General features: G+C 39.0%; 1 protein-coding gene across 10 annotated transcripts in view; it reads right to left on the bottom strand.

Annotated features, from left to right (window-relative positions):
* The window catches only part of LOC114268310 (lysine-specific demethylase JMJ27), a 64,208-nt gene that overhangs the window by 30,839 nt on the left and 5,864 nt on the right, over window positions 1-27,505 (bottom strand). For 4 of the 10 annotated variants that reach the window (XM_082893557.1, XM_028209454.2, XM_082893556.1 and 1 more), the window contains 6 exons: window positions 24,969-25,068; window positions 24,723-24,864; window positions 24,112-24,175; window positions 23,930-24,030; window positions 20,532-20,740; window positions 19,778-20,335 (listed from right to left, as the gene is read on the bottom strand). In XM_082893557.1, coding sequence (XP_082749683.1) covers window positions 19,778-20,335; window positions 20,532-20,740; window positions 23,930-24,030; window positions 24,112-24,175; window positions 24,723-24,864; window positions 24,969-25,068 — 1,174 coding nt within the window. Of the gene's footprint in view, window positions 1-19,777; window positions 20,336-20,531; window positions 20,746-23,929; window positions 24,031-24,111; window positions 24,176-24,722; window positions 24,865-24,968; window positions 25,076-25,873; window positions 26,255-27,505 lie in introns of those variants that run through there. The other 6 variants (XM_028209458.2, XM_028209457.2, XM_082893560.1 and 3 more) reach the window with 4 other exon arrangements.

The raw sequence follows: 27,505 nt of genomic DNA on the forward strand, positions 1-27,505 counted from the left end.
ATGATTATAACTTTTTAGATTATTAACTTAAAAGAATTAAAATAAGTTATAAATTTGATTTTTTGCAGCTTTTCGTAATCTGTAAAAATAAAAACAAAAAAGTTGAACATGGTTGGTTAAATAAGTTGTCATGTAGTTTTTTTGTCGTGAAAAATCCAAAATGCCCTCAAAAGTCATAATTAAGGCAAAAGAGATAGGACTCTTTTGTCCATAATTATTTAAGGGTTTTAAATAAGCTGAAAAGGCTACAAATTGTAGCTCAAGAAACTCACTTATTTGGGAGCTATAATCTAAAATTGCAACCAAACACCATTAGTCAACTTACTTTAATCAAATAGGTCAAATAAGTAGACATATAAGTTATAAGTGTTACCAAATGGGGCTTACATGTACCCAGGGCCTAGTCGGGGCGAAGCCCTGTTTACACTCGTTGCCAAAAGAAAAACAAAGGCAGAGAGAAAGGTGGAATGAATGTTAGAAATTGCATGAAAATAACAGCACTATACATAGCATGATACTATTGAAGATCCTTTATTTGGGTCAATGAAAGAACATGTAAAACCATAATATCTAAGAGGGGTTAAAAACAAGTAGACTAACCTACGAACAAATGAAGGATTAATGCGGGCAAATTTCAGTTAATGTTTCTTCCCAATAACCATTCCAATTGGAGTCAACCTTATACAAATCAGATTCTACTACAATCCCTTGATGCAATTTTTTTCGCTGCAGCATGCAATGTAAGCTTTCAAAAGGCTTCTTTTTTTTTTTTTTGTCGACTAATCCTGAGGGCCCGAAGTTAATGACCGAGCAAACCCCAATGGCCCCTTGGAGTGACTCGAACTCGAGACCTTGGATCTTATCCTCAAGTCTTTACCACTCGGCCAACCCCTTGGGGTTAACTTCAAAAGGCTTTAAGAGAGGAGAGGTGAGAAATTGACAAGAAGTAACAAGGAATTAAAGGCAAAAACAGACGAGCAAATACAGGAATGAAGAGTGAAGACATGAAAAATCAACTGGAGAGAGTGACAGGCTAAAAGAGTAGTAATTGTTAACTTGGTCAACAACTGTTGGGGAATAGGGGGAGTTCATGCTGCTGCTGTTTCAAAAGTGCAAAGATCTGTTGCCGTAGTCTTTGCAACAAAAATAGGGCATTATAGGCCATGAAGAAATGATCATTTATCAAGAGTTGTCACTTTGCTCTTTCCAGAACAAACAATTGAAATGAAAAAAAGAGCTTTCTGCTTTCAACCTATTTTGCTGCTTCTAAAGTAAAATATTGAGCATTACTTATCCCAAAAAAATGTAAAAATCAAGCATCATTGATCAGGAAAAAAAAAAAAAAAACAACCATTTTCAACTACATAACAAGAAAACCATCTAAAATAGAAAATCATATTCAAATTTTCTGCAGAGAAAACCAAAAATAACCTTTCTTCTCCATTTGATGTAATTTTTGAAGCTTGGGTAACCAGCTTGGAGAATGATAGAATATCACCCCCTATTTATAGATTAAGATTAGGGTTTACAAGAAATGCAATTACAAGATGATCCCCCTGAGTGCTATCCCTGAGTGCATAAAATGATTACAGACAGACCCTAGTGTATCTTTCGGCTACCTTTCGGCTAATATAATATCACTTAATATAATATGCTAACACTCCCCCTCAAGCTGGTGCGAAGATATCTCTCATGCCCAGCTTGACTAATATGTCATGAAATGGTTTAGTGCCAATCCCCTTGGTGAGAATGTCAGCAAGTTGTTCACCAGACTGGACAAAGGGAGTACAAATGATACCACTAGTGAGTTTCTCCTTAATGAAGTGGCGATCAATCTCAACATGTTTTGTCCTGTCATGTTGAACTGGATTGTGAGCGATGTTGATGGCGGCCTTATTATCACAGTATAACCGCATGGAGTCCGTTTGATCAATACCTAGATCACGCAACAATAATTTGATCCATAAAAGTTCACACACACCTTGTGCCATAGCTCTAAACTCAGCTTCTGCGCTGGACCTGGCAACCACATTCTGTTTCTTACTCCTCCAAGTAACTAGGTTGCCGCCAACAAATGTGCAATACCCTGAAGTTGATCTCCTATCAGATACTGATCCAGCCCAGTCAGCATCTGTATAGGCTTCTACACGAAGATGATCATACTTTGAAAAATACAGACCCTTACCAGGAGCAGACTTCAAATACCTCAAGATTCTCATGACAGCCTCAAGGTGAATCTGATGAGGAGCATGCATAAACTGACTAACTATACTGACAGCAACAGCAATATCAGGACGGGAGTGAGATAGGTAAATGAGCTTACCCACTAGTCGTTGATAGCTCCCCCTATCCACAACTTCTCCTCCTTCATCATCCCCTAATTTCTGATTGGGTTCCAGGGGGGTGGCACATGCCTTGCAGCCAAGCATCCCAGTTTCCTTCAACAGGTCAAGCACATATTTTCTCTGTGAGATAAATATCCCATCCTTAGAGCGAGCAACTTCAATTCCCAGAAAATACTTCAAGCTGCCCAAGTCTTTGATTTCAAACTCTTTAGCTAAATATTTCTTCAACAGAGGTATTTCCCCACTATCATTGCCTGTAAGAACTATGTCATCTACATAAACAATAAGTGCTGTAGTCTTACCGTGTGAGGAATGTTTCACAAACAATGTGTGATCTGCCTGACTTTGTTTGAAGCCATATTTAAACATAGCCTGAGTAAATCTCTCAAACCAAGCCCTTGGAGACTGTTTGAGACCATATAATGACTTTCGAAGTTTGCATACTTTGCCTTCTGTTTGATGATCCTCAAAACCCGGAGGGATGTCCATATATACTTCTTCTTCGAGGTCACCATGAAGAAAAGCATTCTTGACATCAAACTGATAAAGCGGCCAATCCAGATTAGCTGCTAGAGAGAGAAGTATTCTGACTGAATTCATTTTAGCCACGGGTGCGAAGGTCTCCTGATAATCAATGCCATATGTCTGAGTAAACCCTTTTGCCACAAGTCTTGCCTTGTAACGCTCAATAGACCCATCTGCTTTGTGTTTCACAGTATATACCCATTTACATCCCACTGGTCGTTTGCCCGGAGGTAACTCAGTCAATTCCCAAGTGCCATTCTTCCTAAGTGCTTTCATTTCCTCAATCATGGCTAGTTTCCATTCAGAGGTAGCAAGAGCATCCTGAAAATGGTTAGGAATGCTAACAGAGGAAATATTGGACACAAACGCTCTGTATGAGGATGACAAATGAGAGTATGATACAAACTGTGAGATAGGATGTTGAGTACAAGATCTCACACCCTTCCTCTTGGCAATAGGAATATCAAGATCAATGGACTCGAGAGATTCAAAGTTACCTCGACTCTCATCAGAAGCAGGAGATGGCAGTGGGGTAGCAGAAACGGTCCCGTGTATCCAGTTAACTTGTTTTCTGTCTATGTCCCGGACATAAACATGCCCATCCGTATTCTTGGTGACAGTGGGTTCTAGAGTCCCAGTAGAAGAGGGTGGTGCAAGAACAACTGGTTCCTCCATAGGAAGCACAGTAGTAGCGGGTGGTGCAAGAACAACTGGTTCTTCCATAGGAGGCACAGGACTCATAACTTTGTCCTGACCTGAAGAGGGCTTATAGACAGAGAAAAGATCAGAGGAGCCAGACATATGATCTGAGGCACCAGAATCAATAATCCAAGGCAATGATGTATGACACAGGAAAGCACAAGGAGAAGATGCTAAGTTACCTGAGCGGGCAAAGGACGAGGAAGCGGTACTGAGAGTAGTAGAAGATCGGCGGTCCAACAATTGGCGCAAAGCATCCTCTAGTTCAGTATCAGAAGTTGGGGTAACAGAAGTAGATTTAGACTCAAGGGTATCAACGGTACTTGACTGATGAGCCCGGGAATATGAACCACGTCCTCTAGATTGGCCTGACCGACCTCCTCGAGAACCAGACCGATCACCTCGACCCCCGGATGGAGTCCCATGAAGCTTCCAACACGTCTCACGAGTATCCCGCGGCTTCTTGCAATAATCACAGAATACAGACTCCTTATTAGCAGACGAAAGAGGCAGGCTGAGGCCATCTCGAGGAGTAGACAGTAATGCGGAACGGTCAGTAGAGACAGGGGACATCATGGCAGACCGGCGACTCTCCTCATTTTGTACATAGGCAAATGCCTCCTGAAGTGAAGGAAGAGTATCCATACTCAAAACTCGACCCCTAACTGGATCATATTCCACATTTAAGCCGGCCAAAAATTTAAAGACCCGTTCCCGGGCGATGAACTTTTTGTACCCAATAGAATCAGTAGGGCAAACGGGCTTATAGTCTTCCAGGTGGTCAAGGCGTTTCCAGCCGTTGGTAAGGAAAGTGAAGTATTGAAGAACAGTTTGCTCCCCCTGAAGTGAGCTCTCAATAGAGCGGCGCAACTCAAATGCCTGTGAAAAATTTCCTTTGCGGGAATAGGTAACAGCCACAGCCTCCCAAATGTCCTGGGCGGTTTCCATAGACAAGTAGCCCTCACCAAGTTCTGGAACCATCGAATGGATAAGCCAACTCATAATCAAAGAGTTGGTAATCTCCCATTGGTCATATCCTGAGTCAGTGGTACTAGGTGCCTGTATCCTGCCATCAATATACCCCATCTTTCCTCTGCTTTTCAAAAACAAAGTCAAACTTTGAGACCATGCTAGGTAGTTTTGACCATTAAATAGAGAGGTGGTGATTTTCAGACTCGGGTTGGGGTTCTCAGTCATGGTAGTAGGTAGAATGGGACTCTCACTCTTTGGTGTTTGAGAAGAAGGAGACACACTGGTGGAATCTGTCATGAATACAATACTACCGAACCCGCAACAAAACTAGTGATAATCACAAACCCGGAAGGTGGTAGTGAGATAACAGGCACAATGACTACTATAAAGACATAACAAAACAAAAAAAAAATTAAGAAACCATTCTTCTTCTTTTTTTTTTTCTTTTTTTTTTTTTTTTTTTGTTTGTTTTGTTTTTTTTTTTTTTTTTTTTTTGTGTTTTTTTTTTTTTGTGTTTTTTTTTTTTTTTTTTGTGTTTTTTTGTGTTTTTTTGTGTTTTTTGTGTTTTTTTTTTTTTTTTTTTGGGTTATATATATATATATTGATTTATTTATATAAACATGTATTTATATATATAAATATATATGATCAGGTTATATTAATATATATCAGCATATATATACATATATTTATATATATCAAGGGTGTGAGATACCAGAGTGACGAAGGCGAGGGAGATGAGGACGACGAGGGCGATGGCGGAAGGCGAGGGAGATGAGGACGACGAGCAGACGAAGCAGACGAAGCAGACGAGCAGACGAAGCAGAGACGAAGCAGACGAGCAGACGAGCAGACGAAGATGAAGACGAAGCAGACGAGCGGAGGGACGAAGATGAAGCAGAGGACGGCTGAAGGAGATCAACCCAGTAGATGATCCAACTAGGTATGTTTTGAACCCTAACCCTAGAGGTGTAGCTCTGATACCATGAAGCTTGGGTAACCAGCTTGGAGAATGATAGAATATCACCCCCTATTTATAGATTAAGATTAGGGTTTACAAGAAATGCAATTACAAGATGATCCCCCTGAGTGCTATCCCTGAGTGCATAAAATGATTACAGACAGACCCTAGTGTATCTTTCGGCTACCTTTCGGCTAATATAATATCACTTAATATAATATGCTAACAATTTTCTCTCATAATTTAGCTGGTGTATGGGAAATTAATATGAATTCTTTTTTCAGGGTAGCTTCTCATGTTCCATGTTGTCTTCCAAGAACGTCTATCACTCACATCCCACCCCAGCTTACAGCATCGGTTCCCAAAGGGACTATTGCTTCACATCAACTCCACCACATGGTGAAATTGTAACGCTTTCCTACAAAAGAAAGAGAACAAGGATCTTCCGGATAGGTTATATCCTAGCAGGAATTTTCTGCTGCAAGGTAAGAATAAAGTTTCTACGTTTCAAACCTAAGAAGAATGTACACTTCTATGGAGACACTCCAAAAAGCATATCTAACACTTCTTCGACGTCTCATAATTATAATTTTCAATTCATAATATCGGACACTTTACCACACTTCTCAGACACTTCAGCGACACTTCTTGAACTCTCCGAACACGGCCTATGAAATGAATCTCTTCACAGTGACAACAATGTTCTGTATTCTTCATACTACAATTTGTGAATGCAAATATGTTTTGAAACGTTTATAAGCTGAATGTTTGATGTGCATTTTAATGCTCTAAATTTTAATGTGTCCTAAAGTTGTTTTGTATTCTTTAAAATGCAATTATTACACAAATGATAACTTGATGTTTAAGTTATGGAATATATGACTTTTTAAATGTTAATTAGTGTTATTTGACATATAATAAATTTATAAAAATATATATTTAACATGTCCTACGTATATCAGGTCTTTCATTTTTTTTAAAATCATCGTGTGAATGTTTTCATATTGTGTCGCATGTCCATGACTGGGCTACTTAATTTCAAACCATATAGATATCCATATCAAGCAGCACTTGAGACCCTAAGGCATAAAACTAAATGCATTTAAACTCGGGCTAAAATATTTGCACTTGTAGCTTTTCATATAGGTAAATATTTCTTAACATTTTAAGATTTTTTTTTTGCATGGGAGAGGAGCAGCTCACTTGTCATTTTTCCCTCAAATCATTGTTAGAATAGTTATTTTTGTTCTCTTGTTCTTCTGTTAATATTTACGTAAGTTGAGGATACGAGGTCATATTGCAATGCTAGGGTTTGTACATATATTTTGTTGATGTAGAGTTGAGAATATTATTATTATTCAAGATATATAAAATTTCTCTCTGTTCTTCTTCTTCTTCCTAAATCCTAACCCTAAATTTCTTTATTTTACATTCTAACTTGGTATCGGAGCGCAATCTATTCTTCATTAGAAAGTGTTCTACAAACTCTGGAGTTCGATTGGAGGTGACTAGGACGTGCTAATGTCATCAGTCATACGATGATTTCAGCATGACGTAAGCACTGTACAGACGGGTCCTTCACCCCCAAGATTCGAAATTTCATCCTCAGATTTATGATGAACTTTGTGGATTTTTTTTGTCATCCTTAATGTGAGTTTTCTATTTTCAAATGTTTTTCGTGCCACTCATCAAATCTGGATTTGAGACTTGTTTTTGCTAGTTCTTGCTGAAATCATACCTATAGGAGCCGAAAATCACTCTCCCAGTGATATTTGCTATTATTTTGTTGATTTACTTCTGTTGGGTTGATGTTTGGTTCGTTTTTTGGCCTCTCTGGTTCAGAATTATTTGGCAGCCATAGTTTCCTGTTTATACCTATTGAAATTTACTGTATAGGGGCCAGAAATCATCTAGCAAGGGCTGTTTGCTCTTAAAGTATTGATTTGAGTTGGTGGGTTGTTGTTTTGGTTGAATTTGGGTTCGAATTTGTTTGGTAGACATATGTTCTCCCCACTCATGTCTCTTTTGTCATGGATTCTTGTTGATTGAGCTAGTTCCAGTATCTATATTGATTGTTGTGGGTGATTCCTACTTGCAGGGATTTTGCTACCTTCGTGCTCTTGTGTTGAGTATTTTGTGTGATTGATTGTCATGGTTGAGATTGAGACTAAGGCTATGGCTGTGAGTAAGCATGATGACATGCCTAAATCTACAAGAAATTGAATGGTGCCAATTATTTGGCTTGGGCCCATGCTATCAAAATTTTCTTACATGGCAAGAAGAAATCTCGCTTCATTAGCGAATTCCCTCCTGCCACTGATGACAAAGCTCATGATGATTGGTGTAGTGAGGATTCCTGTGTTATGGGTTGGATTTGACATAGTTTGGACCACATGTTGCTACTGCCATAAAATTTTGTGATGCCTCTAAGGAAATTTGGGACTCCCTTACTAAATATTTTTCAAATTAGAGTAATGTCTCTCGTGTCTATGAACAATATGAGCATATTTTTGCTATGCACTATTAGAATAGGAAACAATATTTTATATATTTTATTCTTACTTGTTTTTCTTTGCTGTAATGGCTGGCCCATAATTCATGCCTAATGGCACTCCTATAATTACGCTTTAGTTTTAATATAAAAGGGGATGAGGTCTCACTCATTCTCTATCTCTTTCTCTTCTCTAAACTAACATGGTATCGAACCAAAACCCGACCCCACCTCTCCTTTCCTCTTTTTCTCTTCTGTCGGCATCACCCACCTATCCAGCACCACTACCGGCAGTCCCTTTTCACCTAGGAGCACTGCCGGCAGTCCCTTTGTTCATCCAATAGACCAGTCGGCACTTGTAGGCTATCACCCAGCCATCGGATTGGCCATTCTCAGCCTGGGTCTTGCCCAATAGCCTTATAGGCTTTGTTGGCTGCTAGGTTCCTCTCCTACGTCTCACTTCTTCCTGCTCTTCTCCTCAGCAGCCTTCTCCAGGTTTTGCTGAGGGGCGATCTCTAGCTGGCCAGCCTTCTTATTGGCTTGGTGTGGTTCGACTAACTGTTTTAGGGTCACCACAGGCTTGTTGATGTATTAAGTCTTCAAAAAAAAAAAAAAAAATGAGTTCTTAATCTTCTAATATTTTTTTCTTGTGGTCATTGTGCTTACTATTCCTCCACCATTTATTGGATTCGTGATTGGCACTAGTTTTTTGAAAGGTTCATTAGTAAAGTATCCATGGCAGATTGCACCAGTGAGTCCACTACTTCTCAGCCATCTAAGAGCAAGAGTTCCATTATACCTCCTACTATGACTGATAATTTCAATCATAGCCTTAAAATCACCACTTCTCTATTCATTGTTCAAAACTATCAAGGGTAATCGCAAAGTCTGACTATTTTTTTTGAAGAGCAGAGGAAATATGGGCTATGTTGATAGCAGGATACAGGCACCCAGCACCACGGACCCAAGTTATGATTAGTAGGAAATTACCAACTCCCACATCATGGATTGGTTGATACATTCTATGGTCCCAGAGATTGGAGAGGGCTACTTGTCTATGGACACTGCACAGGATATCTAGGAGGCTGTAGCTTCTACTTACTCCCATAAAGGGAACTTCTCACAAGCTTTCGAGTTACGTCGCTCCATTGAAAGGTTGACAAAGAATGAGATGATTGTTCTCCAGTATTTTACCTTCCTTAGCAATGGGTGGAAGAGACTTTATCACCTTCAGGATTACAAACCTGTCTGTCCCGCGGACTATGCTGGTTACCAGAAGTTTATGGAGCAGGAACGGGTCTTCAAGTTCTTGGAAGGCCTGAATGTGGAGTATGATCTAGTTCGGAGTAGAATACTTGGTATGGACGTGCTTCCTTCTCTCCAGGAAGCTTTTGCTTATGTGCAGAATGAAGAAAGTCACCGCTTCGCGATGCTTCCTTCTACCACCACTGACCACTCTACCTTGGTTTCTGCATCCCCCCGAGATGGAGAGCATGTGCCTCGTGGTTCTCGTCCTTTATCTAAGAAGGATAATCTTTTTTGTGACTACTGTCGTAGACCTCGAGACATACGAGAGGCTTGTTGGAAGCTGCATGGGACCCCTTCTGGTGGCCAGGGAGATCATCCTGGTATACGAGGGGGTAGGTCGAGCCAATCTAGAGGTCGAGGGGCCAATGCTCGCACATCTTTCTGACGCGGTTGAGCCACCACCTTCAACTCTTGTTGTCTTACTGGCTGCTGATGTTTCTAGGTTATCTGCCTCAAGGTTTGAGATTGTCCTTCGCTATCTGCTAGACCGTCGAGCCACTACTACTGTCTTAGGTGCATCCTCTTCTTCCTTTGCCAATTCAAGTAACTTGGCTTCCTCTACAAGTGCATTACTCTCTCATAAGACTGTGCCGTGGATTATTGATTCTGGTGCTTCAGACCATGTGTCTGGTTCCTCTGATTTGTTCTCAGAGTATACACCCTCCTCAGGTCAGGAAAAAGTGCATATTGCTGATGGTACTATTTCATTTGTGTCAGAGAAAGGTTTAATCCATGCCACCTCTTCCCTTCCTTTATCCTTTGTGCTTCATGTTTCCAATTTTAGTGTTAATCTTTTATCGTTGAGTCATATTACTCGTGATTTGAATTCTAGCGTGATGTTTTTTTCTTGATCATTGTCTTTTTCAACACCTTATCACGAGGAAGAGGATTGGTAGTGGTAGAGAGGAGAATGGTCACTACATCCTAGATCAAACAGACAAGCTGGTTCATTCAACTATTCAGTTACCATCCACCAAGGAAGACCTTTGGTTGTGGCACCGTCGCTTAGGACATCCCTCTTTTTTATTACTTAAGCATCTTTTTCCTTTTGTTTTTGAGAAAAATAATGTCTGATTTTCAGTGCGAGTCATGTCAACTTGGAAAACAACACAGAACTTTTTTTGCCCCTTCTACTAATAAAAGTTTAGTTTCATTTTCTTTGATTCATTCTAATGTATGGGGCCACTCATGGTTTGTCTTTAAAAGGTCAACGATGGTTTGTTACTTTCATAAATGACTGATCTAGGGCCACTTGGGTATATCTTATGGAAGACAAGAGTAAGGTGTATTCTATGTTTCAAAACTTTCATAGAATAGTTTGTACTCAATTTGGGGCAATTGTAACAATTTTGCGTTCTGATAATTGGGGGGGAATATATTGACTCTGGTCTAGCCAGTTATTTTGCCACTCATGGTATTATTCACCAAACTTCATGTTCTAATACCTCTCAACAAAATGGTGTTACAGTACGGAAAAATCACCATCTCCTTGATGTGGCCCGTTGTCTATCCTTTGAAATGTGTCCCTTGATCATACTGGGGGGAAGTGGTTCTCACTGCAACTTATTTGATCAATCCTCTTCGCACCCAAATCCTTCAAAAACAAACCCTTCTTCAAGTTGTCCGGGTCCACATCTTTTGGGTTCTCTATTCCTCTCAAGACCTTTGGATATGTTTATTTTGTTCATAATCATTCATCCACTCATGGTAAGTTGGATCCTAGGTCCCTTAAATGTATTTTCCTAGGTTACTCTGCCACCCAAAAGGACTATAAGTGTTATCATCCTCCATCTCGCAAATTGTTTGTTTCTATGAATGTCACCTTTTTTGAATCACAGTCTTACTTTCTGGCTTCCCAGTGTCACAATCATCCCTTTAGTGTGTGAAGAGATTCCTGTTCCACTACCACCAATGGTTGAATAGATAGAGGATGTTGACCTAGCAATTATTGTGGAAAAGGCAGAAGACAAAATTTATGTCAGGGACAAGGATAGACAAAAAGTCACCTAGATACAAGAGATTACTTCTGATCCTCTACTGCCAACTTCTTCTCCAGATGAGTGTCCACAGTCATCCTCCTCTCTTGAGGGTCCAGGTAATTCTGATCTTAATAATGTTCCTATTCCTGAGTTTTCAAATCTTGATGTTCTTATTGCTAATAGAAAGGGAGTTAGGTCATGTACTTAACATCCTATTTCTAATTATTTCTCGTACTCTAATCTGTTTCCCTCATATAAAGCCTTTCTATCTAAAATTTCTTCTATGAGTTTACCTAACAATTTCAAGGATGCTCTCTCTATTCCTGAATGGAAACATGCCATGATGGAAGAAATGAGAGCCCTTAGCAAGGATGGCACTTGGGAGTTAGTGGAGTTAACCAAAAAGCAAAGATCCAGTTGGTTGTAAGTAGGTGTACACGGTAAAACACAAACCAGATGGTTCAATAGAACGGTATAAAGCAAGACTGGTTGCTAAAGACTTACTCAGACTTATGGGGTAGACTACCAGGAGACATTTGCATCAATTGCTAAGATGAACTCTGTGAGAATACTGCTCTCCCTTGCAGCAAATTTGGATTGGCCACTTCATCGGTTTGATGTGAAGAATGCCTTCCTTCATAGAGACATAGAAGAAGAAGTCTATATGGACATTCCCCCTGGGTTCGAAGATGCTAAGTCCAAGGGTAAAGTGTGCAGGTTCCGCAAGTCACTTTATGGACTAAAGCAATCTCCTAGGGCTTGGTTTGAAAGGTTTGCTCAAGTTATGCTGAGATATGGGTTCAAGGAAAGTCAAGCTGATCATACGTTATTTGTGAAACACTCCTCACGTGGTAAGACTACAGTCCTAATTGTTTATGTGGATGATATTGTTCCAACAGGGGATGATATTGAAGAGATCCCTCGATTGAAGGAGTACCTAGCCAAGGAGTTTGAAATCAAGCACTTACGCAATTTGAAGTACTTTCTGGGCATTGAAGTAGCTAGGTCCAAAGATGGCATCTTCATATGTCCGAGAAAGTATGTACTTGACTTGTTAAAGGAAACTGGGATGCTTGGAGATAAATCATGTGATATAACTCTAAAACCAAGTGAGGATCAATGGGGAGAGTCAGTGGCCAAGGAGAGATACCAGAGGCTAGTGGGTAAGCTCATATACTTATTTCACTCGCGTCCAAACATTGCCATTGTAACAAGTATGGTTAGCCAATTTATGCATGCTCTTAGAGTTACCCACTTAGAGACAATTATGAGAATTCTGAGATACCTGAAATCTACTCTTGGAAAGAGTCTTTATTTCTCAAAACATTGTCATCTTAGTGTGGAGGCATTCATTGATGCAGATTGGGTTGGATCACTCACTGATAGACGATCAACTTCTGGGTATTGTACATTTGTTGGAGGCAACCTGGCCACTTGACGTAGTAAAAAACAAAACGTGGTTGCTAGATCCAGTACAGAGGCAGTATTCAGGGCTATGGCTCAGGGTGTATGTGAATTGTTATGGATTAAGCTGTTATTGAGAGGCTTGGAGATTCATCAGACCAATTCCATGAGGCTATACTGTGACAACAAGGCGGAGATCAACATAGCTCATAATCTGGTTCAACATGACAGAACCAAGCATGTGGAAATTGATAGACACTTCATCAAAGAAAAGCTTACCAGTGGCACCATATGTACTCCATTTGTGAAGTTTGGGGACCAACTAGCAGATGTTCTCACCAAAGGAATAGGGAACAAATCATTTCATGACATTCTCAACAAGCTAGATATGAGAGATATCTTCGCACCAGTTTGAGGGGGAGTATTAGAATAGGAAACATTATTTTATATATTTTATTCTTGTTTGTTTTTCTTCGCTGTAATGGGCTAGCCCATAATTCATGCCTAATGGCACTCTTGTAATTACGCTTTACTTTTAATATAAAAGGGGATGAGGTCTCACACTCATTCCCTGTCTTTCTCTTCTCTAAACTTGCATGCGCCAATCTGGCCGGTCCCTTCCCGATTATTATAGTAATCTCAAGGCCTTGTGGGATCAGTTATTGCAGCATCGACCCTTCACTATTGATGTGAACAAATAGAAGCAACATTAGGAGAAGTTTATGATGGCTTCTTTACTCTCCGGCTTAGATCCTGAATTGCGAGGGTTCAAGGATCAGATTCTTGCCAGTGAGACTTTACTTTCTGCTGCTAATGCCTATTCTCGACTGTTACGTTCTTCCTTTGGATAGGCACAGCCCACCTCTGGGTCCTCTACCTTGTTATCTTTTGCATTAGTATCTAGTAACAGTGATCGTGGGTCTACTCGCAGGAGTTTTCATGGTCCATCTCTTAGTTGCAGGAATCATGCAACTAGGTGACGAATCTTCGTAAGAAACGCGATTCCGCATTTCTTAGAAAGAAACATGTAAGAATCGCGTTTCTGTAGAGAGAGAAACGCGATCCTGTCAAAGATGGGATCGTTGGTGGCTATGAACAAAAAACCTAGCTTGTTAGTCAACAAAGAAAGAGAGGAGAAAGACGGTGAAAAAGAACTTGAAGGTCGTCTCTGGGTATGTCCTCCTTTGCTTCGTTTTCCTTCCTCTTTCATCACTTCGAAGGTCGTCTCTCTCCGTGTGTTTTTCGTCTCTGTCGCAATTCCTCTCTCTCTGGCAGATCGTCTTTCTCTCTCTCTCTCGCAGTTCCTCTCTCTCTCTTTCTCTCTCTCTCTCGTAGATCATCTCCTTGCTGATCGTCATCGTCTCCTCTGCCTTCATCTTTGCGTTCTACCTTCGTCTCACTCGCGCTCCCTCTCTCTCTGGCCTTCTGTCACAATATATATCTAATATAAGTAATATATATATATAAAAGATGAAACATATATAATCTTTATATAAATATATATATATATATATTTAAAAAATAAACATCAACACACTATTATTTAATATATATCATATACATACATATAAATATATAATAAAAAAACATTAATAAAAAAATAAAAATATTAATATATATAATCTTTAAAATATATATACATAAAAAAAACATTAACACATATAAATATAATATATATATATATATGAGTATATATTATACATATTAATAAAAAAACACAAACACATATATGTAAAATAAAATTAAAAAAATTAACAATAACACATTATTTCAAAAACATAATAAATAAATAAAATAATTAATGTGTATTAAAATAAAAATATTTATAAAAAAACTTCTATATATATATTACCGCTCCCCGAGATGCTCCCAACCTAAAAAACTTCTATCGGCTCACGCTTCCTTGCTCTCGCCCCCGCTCCCGCCCCCGCCCCCGCCCCCGCTTCGTGCAACTAAGGTCCATCTAGTCCACGACGCTCTTATTCTGGTTCACAAGGTTCTCGTGGAGGTGGTTCTCGTGGTAATGGCTCACGTGGTGGTTTCTGAGGTGGAGGTAGTAATGGACCAAGTTCTCGCACACGTGGTGATAGCAAGTGTACTCATTGTGGTTCCTAAGGCATATTGAACCTTGGTATTGGCAGAAGTATGGTAAACCTGACCATGTAAATCAGGTAATGGATGCTCCATCCTCACTGTCATCCTTGTTTTCCACTAGTTCTGTTGCTCCTCTAGTTGAATCTCATGAGACACTCACTATTCAGATTAGTGAGCTTACCGTTGTTATCCAGTCCCTCCGGCCTAGTCTACATTCATCCTTTACTGCTACTATGACTAGTTTAGTTAATATTGCATGTGTGGCTAAGTCCACTCAGCCTTGGCTCCTAGACTCTGGTGCTAGTTCCTATATCTCTGGTAATTCCTCTCTTTTTGATACTCTTAGACCTGTTGATCATCCTATTATATTTGCTGATGGATCTTCTCGACCTGTCAGTGATCAAGGTCCTCTTCACCCCACTCCATCCGTTTCTTTACCTTTGGGTCTTTATGTTCCTAAGTTTCTATTTAATTTCCTTCCTGTTAGCCAATTGACTCAATCTCTCCACTGTTCGACAACCTTTTCTCCCATTTCATGTGTTTTGCAAGACCTCCAGACCAAGAGGATGATTGATTCAGGGCATGAGAAGGATGGCTTATACTTTTTGGACACGGAGACCTCTCCTAACGCTCCATCTGCTGTGTTAAGTGCTACTATATCTCCTCTTCTATGGCATTTTCGCTTGGGTCATCCCTCATTGTCCAAGCTCAAGTTAGTTGTTCCTTGTTTGAGTCATGTTTCTCAAATTGAGTGTGAAGCCTGTCAATTGGAAAGCATCACCGTAGTTCTTTTTCTAGTCGTAGTGTTAGTCGTGTGTCTGAGTCATTTGTTGTTGTCCATACAGATATCTAGGGTCCTTCTAGAACTTCCACTGTTAATGGTTTTTTTTTTCATTTTGTTATTTTTGTGGATGATTACTCTCGGATGACTTGGTTTTTAATGAAACAAAGATCTGACTTGCCTTTGATCATCGCTAAGTTTTATAATAAAATCTTTACTCAATTTGGAAAATGTGTTAAGATATTTTGATCTGATAATGCCTTAGAATATGTTCAGTCTATTGTGAATCCCTTTTGTGATGCTCGTGGTATTATTCATCAAACTAGTTGTTCTCATACATCTCCTCAAAATAGTATTGCGGAGCGGAAACACCGCCATTTGTTAGATGTTGCTCGCACACATGTTCCCAAACAGTTTTGGGGTGATGTTCTTACCGCTTGTTTGCTTATTAACCGCATGCCTTCTAGTGTCGTGCACACGTCCCCCTATTCTCTATTATATCCCAAATTGTCTTCGTTTCTCTTGTCGCCTCGTGTTCTTGGTTGTGTGACCTTTGTCCATGTTCTTAACCCCGGTTTGGATAAGTTATCTTCTCGTGCTTGCAAATGTGTGTTCTTAAGCTATTCTTGTACTCAAAAAGGGTACTGGTGTTATCATCCTGAGTCACATCGATACTTTGTCAGTGCTGATATAACCTTTTTTTAGTCCACTCCTTTTTTTTTCTTCCTCTGAGCGACAGTTAACCACTGATCTTCTCTCTTGTCGTGAGGGGCAGCCAGCCTCACTCACCCCTACTCTTCCATCTTGTGTTCCTTCCTCCACTTCTATATCATCTCCCTATCATCTTGCCTTTACCCCTCCTTCGCAGGTTTATTAGTGGTCTTAAGCTCGTCGCATTGTGCCTTATGACCCGACTAGTTCATCTCCTTCGTCTGAGGTTCCTGTCTCCCCTGTTCCATCTGCCGATATGCCCTCTAATGACCTTGCTATTGCAATCAACAAAGGTAAATGTACTTGCACTCAACATCCTATTACTAATTTTGTTCCTTATGATCACCTCTCTCTTGGTCTTCACTCTTTTGCTTTTAGCTTGTCTAGTATTTTCATTTCCCGCTTTTTTCAGCAGGCTATATCCATCTCTGGTTGGAAGCATGTAATGGACGAGGAAATGCATGCCCTTCATAAGAATCAGACGTGGAAACTTACCCCTCCGCCATCTGGCAAATCTATTGTGGGTTGTCGTTGAATTTATACTATCAAGTATCTCCCTGATGGGACTGTTGAGCGGCTTAAGGCTCGCCTAGTAGCCAAAGGCTACACAGAGACCTATGGTGTTAATTACCTAGAGACTCTGTCTCTTGTGGCTCGTCTAAACTTTGTTCGGATTCTTCTCTCCGTTGCAGTTAATAAGTCTTGGCCTTTATATCAACTTGATATCAAGAATGCCTTTTTTCATGGTGATCTCCAAGAGGAGGTCTATATGGATCAGCCCACTGGCTATGTTGTTCCCGGTCAAGACCATTTTGTTTGTCGATTGCGAAAGGCCTTGTATGGTCTCAAGCAGTCCCCTCGTGCCTGGTTTGTTCGCTTCATTGTTGTTGTGCTTGCCTTTGGGTTTCACCGTTCCACATTCTATGAAGCATGGACACTCTAAAATCAGTGCCGTGGCGGTGTCCGATATGCGGACACGCCGGGGACACGTACGGGACACGCCAGATGGCGTGTCCCTTTAATTTAATGATTTTTTTGTAGGGGACATGGCAGGGACACGGCATGTGACATGATGGGGCTCACTTTTTTTTCTTTTTTTTTCTCTCATCTGTTTTGCCTCTCTTATTTAGTACTTTTGTGAACAATATTGTTGGATGTTGAATGTTTTCCCCTTCTCATCTTAGTTCTTATTATCGTTTATTATGACTTTTTCATGAATAGGTGATCTATTAATTTATTTAAATGTAATGGTTATATTTATTGAATTAATGTTACTATGTTAGTATTTTTTAATTTTGATGTAGGATGAATGTAATATGAATCTACATAATACATAAAAATAAATAAAATAAAATTCGCCATGTCCCCCACCGTTTCCGTGTCCCCATTTTTTAGAAATTGTCGTATCTCGTTTCCATGTCCGTGCTTCTTAGTCCACATTTGATCACTCTGTTTTTGTTCGCCACTCGTCTACTATGAGTATTATTGTTGTTGTCTATGTGGATGACAATCATTTTTGGGAACGACTCCACTAGTATTGCTGATTTGAAGCAATATTTGGGCCAACAATTTCACACTAAAGACTTAGGCCATCTTCGATATTTTCTTGGGATTGAAGTTGCTCGCTCTTCTCAAAGTTTGTTTCTCTCCTAACGGAAGTATGTTCTTGATCTTCTCACTGAGACTGGTCTCTTAGGCACTCACCCTAGTGATACTCCCATGGATTCTAGCGTCGAGCTTAATAGTGAAACCGGGGACTTATTTCCTGATATTGGTCATTATCGTCGGTTGGTTAGGATCCAAATATTACGTATGCTGTGAGTGTGGTCAGTCAATTTATGCATACTCCCTGCCAACCCCATTTTGCGGCTGTGTTGTATCTTGCAATACTTGAAAAGTGCTCCAGGTCGGGTTTGCTCTATCGACCATCTTCCTCATTGTCACTAGCTTTGGTAATGCCGACATTCCACCTCAGGCTATTGTACCTACGGATGTAAGAAAAATCAAAAAAACCAACCAAACTGACTATATTTGATCTTTTTTTAACAAGAATCTATTTGTGCAGTTTTTAAATTTGATTTTTTCAATTTTTGGCTCGGTATCGGTTCAAGCACCTTGTGCGCCGAACTAAACTAAAACAGACCGCTTCAACATATATTGTATTTATAATATATATAATCTAATAATATAATGATATTAATAAGTATAATAAATTATTAGCCTTAATTAATTAACCATATCATCTTTATAACCTAAGTCTGTAAACTCTTATTAAGTTATTATATTTAATCTTAACTCATTATTCCTGAAATCTTAGTATTTTTTAACTTTTTTATTTTTTTTTATTTTGTTAATCTAGGAATTGAAAAGTATTTATTAAATGGATGGATTTGATATGTTTGAAATGGTGGACAAATAACTAATTTAATATTTTTATATAGATTAGTAATTATATTTAAAAGTGGTTCAAGTTTGAAAGATCCTAGACCGATAAAACCGCACTAAACCATACCATTTCAATCGATTCAATTCGGTGCGATTTGATGGAAGAAGCAGTCTGTATCGGTATTCAAAATAATAAAACCGACATTATTGGTTCGGTATAATTTTTTTCCTAAACTTTAACCGTACCGAACCGATTACATCCCTTTTGTACCTTTGTTGGTGGTAATCTTGTTACTTGACGTAGCAAAAAACAAACTGTTGTTGCTCGTTCTAGTATCGAGGCTGAGTACCGTGCCATGGCTCATACTGCTTCTGAAATGCTCTGGGTTCAATCTCTTCTCCAGAATTTTGGCTTTTCTATTCCCACTCCTATGAGCATCTTGTGACAATCAGGCTGCTATCTTCATTGTCCGACATTTCATGAATGAACCAAACATATAGAAGTTGATTGCCATTTTATTCGTGATCTCTTACTGCGCAAGCAACTCGTGACTCCTTATGTTCGTTCTGAAAATCAATTGTGTGATATTCTTACCAAACCTTTGGCTCGGCCTTCGTTTCATCATTTATCCATCAAGCTGGGCATGTTTGATCTCTATGCTCCAGCTTGAGGGAGAGTGTTAGAATGGTTATTTTTGTTCTCTTGTTCTTCTGTTAATATTTACAGAAATTGAGGGTACGATGGTCATATTGCAATGTTACGGTTTGTATATATATTTTGCTGATGCAGAGTAGAGGATATTATTATTATTCAAGATATATAAAATTTGTCTCTTCTCTTATCTCGTCTTCTTCCTAAATCCTAACCCTAAATTTCTTCATTTTACATCCTAACTGTCATAATGCATTATCATAACTTCCACCTAAATCGAAGGATACCTTTTTCTAAACTTCATCTAAATTCTTGGAAAAACTTGGAAGAAAATGTGATGGGCGGGAAACATCTTTACAATCACTTGGATGCCATAAGTTTTTTAGGTACCCGGATTGGTTATCATTCACAAAAAATATATATATAATTCAATGCTCATCCATAATGAATAATTTAAATCCTGAACTAACCTCGCTCCAATCCAAGCAATCAATGGCCACAACATCCAAATGCTGAGAATGCTGAGAATGTTTCATCTGTCTAAATGCACGCCACATAACCATTGGCTCCCAACTCAAACCAGATGTATGTTCAAGCACATCGCTCACAATCACTGGCTCACCTTTGACCCAGTGCTGCTGGAAATGCTTTAAGTCCGCATCTTGAATGTCCCTAGCTGAAGGACAGAACAGATAGTTGTCATTGGAATTTTCTTGACAAGATGCTTTACATGATTTGCCACTGCCTAAGTTGATGACACCCAGTGAATTGAAACAGGAGCACCGTTGCAGGGAAGTTCTAGGCATGACAAAAAGATTGTGCATTTTAGCTATATCCTCTGCTTTCTTCAGCAAGTCTGAAACCCAATCTTCAAAAAACAAGCACTTCAACTCTAGTAGGTGACGACCACAGCCACCCATTTTCTTTGTAGGACAACAAAGGCTACCATTTTTATTTGTTTTCCACTCATAAGTTGACTTTTCATGATCTGTGGAGCTTGTGCCAACAGATATATCCAAATCTCCTCCCTGATGGAAATCGATGGGGCAAAGACTGAAAGCTTAGCTTTTTCAGAATTTTATTTATTAGAGTTTTCTCAAGATTTGGTTACTTAATTTGATTTATATTAGGATTATTAAACAAGCATATAAAAGGGGCTGGTATAACTATAAGGATTTATTAGAGAAATGTTGGCATTAAATTAAAATGAAGTTTGTTGTGTACCTCTCTCTCTATCTGTTTTCTTTTTTTTCCCTTCTTCCCCTTTTTTGCTTCTTCTCCCCCCTTGTTTCTCCTTCCCTGCTGCTGCTTATTTCCTTCACTGTGCTGAATCACACCCTTTCTAGAAGAAACAGGAAATGCATCACCACCATGCAGATAAGATCGCCCATTGTCAATATACCGGAAGATTACTTCCTTACCACCTCCCTGCAAGTGACTGTAAGAATTTATGTATTATTGATTGATGTCTTGATTGATAGATTACAAGATACATTAATTACAATTCCTATACAATCTATATATAGAAGAAAATGTGGTAGTAGGTGTAGTGGAGGTGATAGTGGGTTAGGTGAAGTGGAGTGTATAGTGGAGTAGAGGTAGGTGAAGTGGAGTGTGTAGTGGAGTAGGTGAAGGTAATGTGGTAGTAGGTGTAGTGGAGGTGATAGTGGGTTAGGTGAAGTGGAGTGTGTAGTGGAGTAGAGGTAGGTGAAGTGGAGTGTGTAGTGGAGTAGGTGAAGGTAAAGATGGGAAATTCTAACAGCCCCCCGCAAACTCAAGGAGGAGAGAAACTAACCAACTTGAGTTTGGAGAGAGTAACAAAACAAGAAAATACATAAAAATAAAAAAGGATAGGAGACACTGTATGGTCGTGTCAGACCGTTGGTGAAGACACTGTATGGGGTGTCATAACGTTGTAGAGGACACTGTATGGTGGTGTCAGACCGATGTAGAAGACAGTTTATGGGGTCATGTCGGACCGTTGTAGAAGACAATGTTGTGACAGTTTACGGAGTCTTGCTGGACCCTTGTAGAAACTAACCGGAATCAATGTCGGGACAGTTTACAGAGTCTTGTCGGACCCATAAAGGAGCTAACCGGAATCAATGTCGGGACAGTTTACAGAGTCTTGTCGGACACTTGTAAAAACTAACCGGAATCAATGTCGGGACAGTTTACAGAGTCTTGTCGGACTCTTAAAAAGTTGCACCCTCAAAAGGTGTGCCCAATTTTGTCAAAAGGCGTGCCATCAAAAGGCGTGCCCAATTCATCAAAAGGCGTGCCATCAAAAGGCGTGCCATCAAAAGGCGTGTCCACTTTGTCAAAAGATGTGCCATGAAAAGGCGTGCCAGTTTGTCGGGCGGCAAGAGGCGCGCGATACGCGTGGCTGCCTCGGCTATTTAACCAAGACGAAGGCTGAGGCTGAGGCATACCATTCTGAAACCTCTGAAACCAACCCTTCGCTGAAAAAACTCTGCCTCTGCGGAGAGAGAAACTGTGGAACACTTTGTTGCCATTCTGTCACCAACCCTTCCGAACATTACCAGTCTGAAATTGCTATTTCGCTGAAACACTTAGCAACCCAAAAACATGGCCTCTTCTTCCCGTCCAGCTACCCAGAACCTGCTCACGCTCTTTCCAGAACTGAACGAGCCCACAAGAGAAATAACTGGTGCGGTGGCCAGTGAACCTCAACCAAACACCTCTGGTTTTGCTCCATTGAACTTTCCGATGCGGTCGGTGGAGCAAAAAATGGCGGTGCAAACTGATATTGAGGCTAATCAGTATACTCTGAAGTCATGCGTGGAAACCATGACGGCGGTCACAAATTTGTCGAACCGGCTGCAGAGTAGGACAAATGAGGTGCAGCATTTAAATTCCCAGCTGGCTCTGCTCCAACGCATGTATAAGGATGCGCGAGCAGAGATAAGTGTGCTGAAAGCAGAAAATAAGGAGCTGAAGCGGAAGGCCACTGTGATGTTCCGATTTGGAGGTCCGCCGTATGCTGCAGTGGAGGAGTATGGAGGAGTGAACGTGCTCGGCGGCGTAGGAAACACGGAGGCAGCACCGTCAAGGGCCGCCCAGGACGGAGGAAAGAAGAAGAGATCTGCAGCAGAGTAGAGAAGAAAAATCCCACTGTGGGTGTTGGGTGTGTTATGGTGGTTTTTTTTTTTTTTTTTTTTTTTTTTTTTTTTTTTTTTTTCTTTCCCGTGTAAAATTATGATCGGGGTTGATCCTGACATGAATAAAATAAGTGTGTTTGGCAAACTCGAATGGTAGGTGTGGTAAGGCAGAAAAATCAACTGGAATGAATTTTTTTTTTTTTTTTTTTGTGAAAATAATAATAATAATAATAATAATAATAATATTAATATGGAAATCATGGAGTGGGCGGTGGTACAAAAATATTGTGTAGCAAAAGAGGGAGATGGTGGAAAAGAGAGGCCACTCATGTTATTAAAATAAATTAAGGAATTAAAAAAAGTGATATTGGTTTTGTTTTCAAAAAAGATGGATTAAAATAAATATAAAAAAAGAAAAAGAAAGTGGAGACCATGATGAAAGGTGGGAACAAGTGTGCTGGTGCTGTGTTGTAATGGTCAGAAAGAGAGATAAGAAAATAAAATAAAATAAATTTCAAGGTGCTGTGTTGTAATGGCATTGAAATATCCACCATCATAAAGAGTATCAGTGGTGCTGCATATGTTTATGAGCATTATTTGAGGCCTTTCTTTCTTAACCCACAGCAGACTGTTAACGTCTAGTATGTCCCAAGGAAGAAGGACATCTTCAGTAAGCCAGATGACATTCTAACTGCTGCTGAGAAGTACATAGAAGAACATGGCCCGGAAGCATTTGAGAAGCTTGTTAGCAAGGATAGGGAAACCAAGTTCAGGAGTAGCAATTACACGTATTTTGATGAGGACCATAGCTATTGAGCCTTGTTTGGCTGAGGGAAACACCTTTTTTCCGCTGCTGTTAGGAGTATCTTTCCGGTGGAGAAGCTGCTATGGACTATTTGGGGAGAGTGATGTCGAAAGCCGGAGCCTTGGATCTCGCCACCGGCGTCGGCGGAAAGATCGAGAAAGACGATGTTCTCTCCGCTGTCCAGAAGTATGAGCAGTATCACGGCTACTATGATGCCGAGAGAGAATGAGATGTTATGAAGATATGATGAGGAGGTAGGTATGTAGTAGACAATTCTAGCGGACTAGGTTGAGGTCCGGCGGGCGGCCAAGGCGAGGTTGCCGCCCGCCGGTGAAGCGAAAAAATATTAAATTCTTAACCTTGCTCTGATACCATGTAAGAATTTATGTATTATTGATTGATGTCTTGATTGATAGATTACAAGATACATTAATTACAATTCCTATACAATCTATATATAGAAGAAAATGTGGTAGTAGGTGTAGTGGAGGTGATAGTGGGTTAGGTGAAGTGGAGTGTATAGTGGAGTAGAGGTAGGTGAAGTGGAGTGTGTAGTGGAGTAGGTGAAGGTAATGTGGTAGTAGGTGTAGTGGAGGTGATAGTGGGTTAGGTGAAGTGGAGTGTGTAGTGGAGTAGAGGTAGGTGAAGTGGAGTGTGTAGTGGAGTAGGTGAAGGTAAAGATGGGAAATTCTAACAGTGACCATCACGGATCTCCCGACAACAAGTAAGGCAAAGGAGATAAGAACAGTTTGGACAGCTTCTGTGGAAGTCAACAATAAAAGTTTTACAGTAGGTGCTGCAAAAAATGTGATATCATTAACATTTTCAAAATTAAGAAACATTTAATATAAGGAAGACAAAAAATCATAAAACCTACCAACACACACGCTCGTCATAATTGTAATATGCCTTTTGTAATTTTATTGCTGCCAAAGATAGCCCTGGCCAAATCCAACATCCAATTAGCAAATAATTAAAACATTAAGGGTGTGTTTATACAGCCCTTCACTATGCGCATCATAAACCCATCCTGTTCAAATCACCTGATTTATAGAAGTTTTGGATTAGAATAATAGTTAAAAGAACAAAAGTTAGAGCCACGAGGAAGAAGCATTGGTAACCTCAAAATTTTCACATAACATCCATAAAAATGTAATCCCTGAAATTTGGTTTTAAAAAAAGTATAAACTGTGATTAGTAATATGTAACTTACAGCAAAATCGAATCACATACAGTGAAATAGAAGAAAAAGCAGCACTTTCATAGTAAATTTCAATCAAATAGCATGGCAAATCCATGTTATATACGTTAGCAAAGTGCATATTATCTTAAGTCCATAATATATTTTCTCTGTTGTCATGTCACATCAACAAACCATGATTCCGTTATTCTACGCAAATCACTATACTGTAGTGACCTCAAGATTTCTTTCTCTCTTTGCTTGGAAACAAATTATAGAGTTCAAGCAACATTAAACCAAAGAAGTACCTTGAACCTTGGCCTCTATTTCCTTCTCCATCAATTGCTCTTGATTGAATTGTTTCAGAAATGGAAGAAGCGCATGGAGTAAATGCTTGCCGTGGCGAATCCTATCATCATAACTGATATTCCACTCTGAATTATTCAGGTTCTACAATGAGTCATGAAGAGCACATAATACTATTAACAACTAGAAAGCTAAGGACATCGTAGACACCAATAGAGCATGAAATGACTGGAGCTGAAAAAACTGACATCATCACGTCGATCTAAACGCAAGCATGCTTTGCAATTGCAATTTCCACGACAAAAAGGGCAAGCCTCAGCAATTGCCTCCTCCATCATACCCGGATACCTATAAGCTTGATGAATTAATAACAATCAAGACAGCAATTATACATGAAAAGTATCAGAGAATAAGAAGACTTTTTTAGCTACACAAGTACTAGCTGCTGCTTGCAACCCATAATTACATTTTGAAATAGAGATTAGTGTATATCTAAGAAGCATGGATACTTCTAAGAAGATAATGTGTTGGACACTGACGCGACACAACACTTGTTAGACACTTCTCAACACCTTAGGCTTCGTTTGGGAACAGGTTTTTTTAGTAGTTTTTTGATTTTTTGGCTAAAATATGACATGAAAAAAACTAATATGTTTGGAATGACTTTTTTATTTTTTACGAAAAGATGTGTAATTAGGAGAGTGAGTGGAAATCAATCTTTGACTATTTGGTATTTGTTGGCTTTTTGACTTTTTTAGTGACTTTTAGGCTATTTTTCAATGTTTCCAAACGAGGCCTTAGACACATAAAAACACATTACGAGTTTGAATAAAATAATTAGTAATCTAATGATAAAACAAAAACAAAGTAAATTTATACATATTCTCCTCCTTTAGACTTTAAAAAATATTACTTTTGACCTTAGTTGCAGGAATCGTCCAACTAGGTGGCGATTCTGAGTAAGAATCGCGATTCCGCGTTTCTTAGAAAGAAACGTGTAGGAATCGCGTTTCTGTGCAAAGAGAAACGCGATTCAGTCCAAGACGGGATCGTAAAGGGGGGGAGAGAGAGAGAGAGAGAGAGAGAAAGAGAGAGACCCTAGCCTTCGATGTCGACATGAGAGGAGGAAGAAGGGTTTTTGAGAGAAACTTACAGTGAACAATGGTAGCAGCTTTGTAGTTGGATTGGTTTAGGGCTCGGATTAGAGCGTCGATTGTCTTCGTCACTCTCTTCTCTCACTATCGATCACGATCGTCTTTGTCTCTGAGGGGTTTGATCATCTTCGTCTCTCTCTCTCTTCGTCTCTTCGTCTCTGCGCTTCTCTCTCTCTTCGTCTCTGCTTCTCTCTCCCTTTGTCTCTCAATCTATTCGTTGTTCTCACTCTCTTCGTCTCTATGTTTTAATGGATCATATATAATAAATATAATTTATCATATTTAATATATATAATAAAATTTATAAATTACAATTTTTATCATATATAATAAAATATCTAATTATTATTTTTTAAAATATCATATATAATAATAATTTTTGTAAATTATTATTTCTTAACTTTTTAACATATAATAAATAAAATAAATCATTTAATTATTTAAAAGGAATCTAATTAAATCATATATAATAAAAAAAGGGGGATGCACCAATAAATCCCATATTAATAACTTATACACTGTTTAGTCCTAAAAGTTTTCTTATAGACTGAAAGATCCCATTACAATGTTTCAAACATCAGATTAATGTTTCGAACATTAGATTTCGAACATCAGATTAATGTTTCAAACATTAGATTTCAAACATCAGATTAATGTTTCAAACATTAAATTGATGTGCAAATGGGACTAAATGGAGCATAAGAAAACTTCTAGGACTAAATGGTTCAACTTTTCAGAAACTAGGACTTATGGGTAAATTTTCCATAAAAAAATTATAAAATAAAATATCTAATCTTTCTTTTTATTTATTTTAACATAATTTATTATTCCTTATTTATTATAATTATTTATTTATAATATATATATATATATATCAACTAAAAATAAAAAAATAAATTAACAATAACATATTATTTAAAAAATATAATAAATAAATAAAATAATTAATATGTATTAAATATATATATATATATATTACCGCTCCCCGAGATGCTCCTAACCTAAGAAACTTCTCTCAGCTCACGCTTCCTCGCTCCTGCTCCCGCCTCCTCTTCTACTTCGTGCAACTAAGCTTTTGACTCAAAAAAAAAAAAAATGATAAATAAAATTTATTGAAGAAAGAGCATCAAGGAGATGCTAAAGAATACAAGAACGAAACCAAAAACAACACAACTAAGCCAATCACATCATCAAGGAAAGCTAAAACGTAAACAAATCAGGATCCACACACCCCAACACCCAACCACACAGAACTCGCAAAAATCTATCTTCTAACCAAGAAACTAAACGAGCAACTTCATGAAAAACACACCGATTCCGCTCCAACCAAAACAACCACATTAAGCATAAAATCTATCTTCTCAAGTGTACTCAATAATAGGACAAGACAGTTAAGAAAAAAATTAAGAAAAACTATAAAAAAAGAACACTTGAAGACAATTAACAACCAACTGTGATACCCTGGCACATATTCACAGAAAAAGAGCAGAAATCTTGTCCATTAGTACCAATATCATGATACTTGCCCACAGATGTGCACAATCATCTGAACTAAATACCATTTCTGAACTGTCGAATCACAGTTTTAGAGCAGAAACGTCACTCCCAGTAAGAGTTTCTTGCAAACAAAG

Source organism: Camellia sinensis, chromosome 11 (assembly GCF_055761805.1).
Source record: "Camellia sinensis isolate YWXY chromosome 11, ASM5576180v1, whole genome shotgun sequence".
Classification (NCBI taxonomy): Eukaryota; Viridiplantae; Streptophyta; class Magnoliopsida; order Ericales; family Theaceae; genus Camellia; species Camellia sinensis.